Raw genomic sequence first — 4,741 nt, forward strand, 5'->3', positions numbered from 1 at the left:
TCCAAACACGCAAATAAATAAATCAACAAAATTAAAATATTGGCAATACTTTCACATTTCTTTAATATTTTTAATAAAACATAAGTGATAAATTAAATGAAAATATCTTTTTATAAAAGAAATATTGTTAATCATAAAAATCAAATAAAAATATAGATGATAAATTAATGATGTACTTTTATTTAGTAGAATTTGTTAAAATAATAATTTCTTAACTTGTAAATAAATAAATCAAACAAAGTAAAATATAGCTAATAATTTTCAAATTCTTTAATATTTTTAATAAATGAATATATAGGAGATAAATAAATAAAGTCGACAGTAAAAAAATTAAATAAATTTCTACACTTAGACATGTCTACTTTACAATCATATCTATTTTAATAAAATAAATAATATCAAAACTCCCCAACAATAAAAAATATTGAATATAATATTTTTTATAATAAACTAAAGAATCAAGAGAGTTTGAAAAAAAAAACGAGATAACATGAAAAAATTAAAATTGATATGTTTGATATAAAATTAAATAGCATATAGAATTATATTTTTATGAAAATTTTAAATATTAAGAATAATAGAAAGTGCTCTTAATATGGAATAATTAAATCTTAAGCGTTAATTAAATTAGATGGTTCTCGTTTCTCACAATAGATATCACTGGATACGCTCCATATATATATATATATATATATATATATATATATATATATATATATATATATATATATATATATATATATATATATATATATATATATATATATATATATATATATATATATATATATATATATATATATATATATATATATATATATAATAAATCTAAAAAAAAAATTTGTTGCATATAATAGTGACCAGAGGTTTATATATTATATGATACAAAATTCTAATCGTAATTACAAGAAAGAAAACACAGGTTTACCTAGTAACACTCAAATATTAATTAATTGGTTCGATCACAAATAGCAGTGAAAGACATGGTAGCAAAAGAGGTAACAGTTTCTGATGAAGATGAATCATCTTGCTTTCCTGAACTAGCCAACAAAGAAGTAGATGTACTTTTCACTTCAGCTTTGCATTTTTTATCCTCTTGGTCAATGGCATCTACAAATTCAAATATTATGCCTGGTTTTATTATATTATCCTCATTCACATCTTTTTCACCCATAAGCATTTTAAGCACAGTGGACATAGAAGGCCGGAGCTGAGGAGAATCCTGTGTGCAAAGAAGACCAATCTTGCAAAATTTGAGTGCCTCCTCAACACTGAAGTCCTCCTCAAGAAAAGAATCAACCAAAGTTTTAAGCTCCCCTTTCTCATACAAATCCCATGCCTGCATGACACATTAGTATATCAACATTATAGACTTGAGAATTCTCTATGTCTGTTATTTGTGAGCAAGAACATAACAGAACAGACTGAAGGACATAATTTTACTCTTAAAAGGGTCTAAATTGACATTATACCCTTAAAAAACAAGGATATGAAAAAAGGCTTTGAGGAACTTTTCCCCAAAACTCTAATAGTGGCTGCGATAGCGATTTTGGGCGGCAATAGCGATCACTATACCCGTTATTGTTGACAGCGGCTTGCATCCAAAAACCTTCGCGCCGAACCCAAGCGGCTACACTATTCCACTATAGCGCACTATTGACAGTAGTGTGATTTAAGTATTATATGATGTCGTTCATTCAAGAATGTATCTTTAACTATGGAGGGGTTTATTTTTCAAAACAAAGACTAAGAGACAAAAAGTGAAGTGGCATAGAGGGAGCTCCAAGAATAAAATTCTTGTTGGCATGGCATATGTCAATCAGAAGCAGTATTTTCACTCACACTACATACAAGTTAGTCTTATCCAATATTTGCACAAAGAAAGATCCTTACCCTTGTAAGAAGATATTGTTCTTTTACAGGTAAACGTCTGTTTGTGTTGGGCCTCCCACTAACAATTTCTAACAGTAACACTCCAAAACTATAGATGTCCGATTTTCTTGTCACTTGATTTCGTATTGCATACTCAGGTGCCACATAACCACTATAAAATCAAACAGGGCATAGTAGGAAGAATATTAGGGTAGTGAAATCAATTTTTTTCCTCAAATCTAATAGGCCTAACAAGCTTTAAATTTCCAAAATCTGACAACTGAAAAACTATCCAATGAGTAAAGAAAGAAAAGGTGAACTTACGCAGTTCCAGCAACCCTTGTACTAATATGGGTCAAGTTTGGAGAAATGAGCTTTGCAAGGCCAAAATCAGAAATTTTGGGTCGGAGATCTGTGTCAAGCAACACATTGCTGGCTTTAATATCTCTATGAATGATATGTGGCCGAACCTCTCCATGAAGGAATGCAAGCCCTCTAGCAACACCTACGCAAATGTTGCGCCTTACATCCCAACTGAATTTGATGTTACTGTGACCTGAACAAATAAGCTCATGAGGACTAATTCAGTATTAGGATAGTTAATTTACATTCATAATTAACACAACAATAACATTATAATTTATAACAAAAATCACTTACCAAGAAGTGTTTGTGCTAGGCTGTTGTTCTCAAGATAGCCATATACCAAAATCCTATGATTGTCTTCCACACAGCATCCATACAACTTCACTAAATTTTCATGTTCTATACTAGAAATCACCTTGATTTCTGTCAAAAACTCATGGACTCCTTGTTTTGATTCAGCTGATAAAACCTTTATAGCTACCAAACAACCATCTCTCAACTTTCCCTGTAAAGCGTAGGGTGTTATACGTCACTAAACAAGAAACAATTTTTTGTCAAAGTTCTTGATTTATAAATATCAACAACTTTTTTACATTAATATATAAACATAAATAAATGTTGTCGCCAGATGTTGAACCCTAAATCAGCAGTTTACACTCATTTAACTCAAGTATCACATTGAAAAGACATAAATGGAATTCTATGTGAATTTCATACTAGTGCAATCAATCACCTTATAGACAGATCCAAAACCTCCCTGCCCTATCTTGTTTGCAAGGCTAAACCCTGTAGTGGCGATTCGCAGTTCCTTGTAAGTGTAAATTTTGACATTGTGAAGTTCTGAAACATCTGTTGCAACAAACAAGCATCAACATTTTGAATATATCTATCTACCAATAAAAGCATCAATTGAATTGAATAAATCAAAATTTAGGTCACACAGTTTACCTATATCTGTTCCAGCAAATCCTGTGGCTGAGGAAGACTTAATTTTTCTGAAAAGATGAGAGCAACAAGTCATGAGAGTAACTCCAGTGCTCCAATTGATCGATGAATCAAATTTACCACTGTCAAATATGAGAATCAACATATAATAACAATATCAAATATATTGAATAGTTCCAAACTACTATTATAATATTGAAACGTACACGAATACGCAAATCAAAGTCAAACTTAATAATTCTTTAAACCAGGTCAACTGTGAGTTGGAGTATATCTCAGTAATTCAGCACTTTACAACCGTGAAATATGGATCAAAGTAATAAATACTTCTTGACCTTTTTGAAATGGAAGCTGAAATATAAGGCACTGCTCCGGCGTAGAGGTGGATGGGTTATGGAAGTGAGCGTTGGAATTTCCAACTTGGAATAGAAAGTAAGGTGAAATATCAGAAAGAGACAAGCACGAGAGAAGTTGCGAAGAATGAGTAAGTTCGGTAGAATGTCTTATAGATAGAGAATTTAAATTTAAATTGTATTGTTTTTAATAATAAATCAAATATTTTAGATTTTTTTACTCTCACTTCAAAAATACTCTATTGCACTCTAATTTAATTAAAAATTAATAGTAATACCAAAAATTCTCTTTTTTAAAAGTATTCTTGTCGTCTCTTTGCCTCTAAATATTTAAACGCCTTCATTTTGAAAAAGGTGAAATTATTATTAGTTTTGCGAAGTGTCCGGTTAGTTGTAATGCTTTTATGGCAGAGCTTTAGGGTTTATATGAAGGCGATAAATTATTTCATAGTCGGGGTATTTTGAAAGTGGTAGTAAACGTTAACTCCACAAAAGTGCTCAAAGCTATTGAGAGAAGGTGTTCTAGTATGATAGAGAGTTTATCGCTTATTAATCGCATATGCAGACTTCTTAATAATTTGGAAGAAGTGCTTATTTGCCATTCGTACAGGGAGGCGAATAAATGTACGGATGTCCTTGCCAGTGTGGGGTGTGGAATTGGTCATGACATGATTATTTTTAATATAGCGTCAAATTGCATCTGAGGTTGCTTCAGGTGGATGCCAATGATCCAGCGTCAATTTGGCTTATAAGCGTGTAGTTTCGTTTGTCTTCAAGCTTAGGCCCTCCGGGTAAAAAAAAATATTTACTTCATTTCTTTGAAACATTCACAAATATATGGTTAAACAGAATAAAAGATTTAAAATAATTACAAAATCTTTTCTTATTACATAGGTAAATGGATTTTTACACTCAAAAAAAATAATTTTTTGTTATCTTTTTATTTGTGAATCTTGGACGTAGATGAAAATTTTATATATAAATATGAAATAGAGTTGTTTTAAGTCGTTCGCAAGCCATGGCAAAATATCAAGCACAACATTAAGTGAAAGAGTGTATGGGATAGATGGTCCCTCCTTCCATTTCCATTAATAGTAGATGATTCTGCCTTCCAAATACGACAATCACCATATGATCAGATTCGAATATTTGATGGCCACCTGCACAACATGCCTCCTCTCATGCAAATGGTTTTAACCGTTTGC

General features: G+C 31.0%; 1 protein-coding gene across 4 annotated transcripts; it reads right to left on the minus strand.

The window, feature by feature from the left end:
• Window positions 1-830: 830 nt before the first annotated feature.
• On the minus strand, window positions 831-3,669 carry LOC131617017 (cold-responsive protein kinase 1-like). Of its 4 annotated transcripts, none has more exons than XM_058888408.1 (7): window positions 3,432-3,669; window positions 3,187-3,305; window positions 2,972-3,087; window positions 2,533-2,743; window positions 2,197-2,428; window positions 1,894-2,044; window positions 831-1,339 (listed from the first exon to the last, which is right to left on the minus strand). In XM_058888408.1, the coding sequence occupies exons 2-7, from the start codon at window positions 3,257-3,259 to the stop codon at window positions 950-952; spliced, it is 1,173 nt and encodes a 390-aa protein (XP_058744391.1). In that variant the 5' UTR covers window positions 3,260-3,305; window positions 3,432-3,669; the 3' UTR covers window positions 831-949. The 4 variants fall into 4 exon arrangements, with proteins under 4 accessions (XP_058744391.1, XP_058744390.1, XP_058744392.1 ...); XM_058888407.1 differs by having other exon boundaries at window positions 3,390-3,669; XM_058888409.1 differs by having other exon boundaries at window positions 3,519-3,664.
• Between the last annotated feature and the right edge of the window lie 1,072 nt (window positions 3,670-4,741).

The sequence above is a fragment of the Vicia villosa genome, linkage group LG7, assembly GCF_029867415.1.
Source record: "Vicia villosa cultivar HV-30 ecotype Madison, WI linkage group LG7, Vvil1.0, whole genome shotgun sequence".
Classification (NCBI taxonomy): domain Eukaryota; kingdom Viridiplantae; phylum Streptophyta; class Magnoliopsida; order Fabales; family Fabaceae; genus Vicia; species Vicia villosa.

Coding starts and splice junctions, on each gene's coding strand:
- LOC131617017 (XM_058888406.1), bottom strand. CDS start 3,328: ATGTTGATTCTCATATTTGACAGTGGTAAATTTGATTCATCGATCAAT. Junction 2,429..2,532: donor CCTAGCACAAACACTTCTTG/GTAAGTGATTTT, acceptor TTATTTGTTCAG/GTCACAGTAACATCAAATTC. Junction 2,045..2,196: donor ACAAGGGTTGCTGGAACTGC/GTAAGTTCACCT, acceptor TTGATTTTATAG/TGGTTATGTGGCACCTGAGT.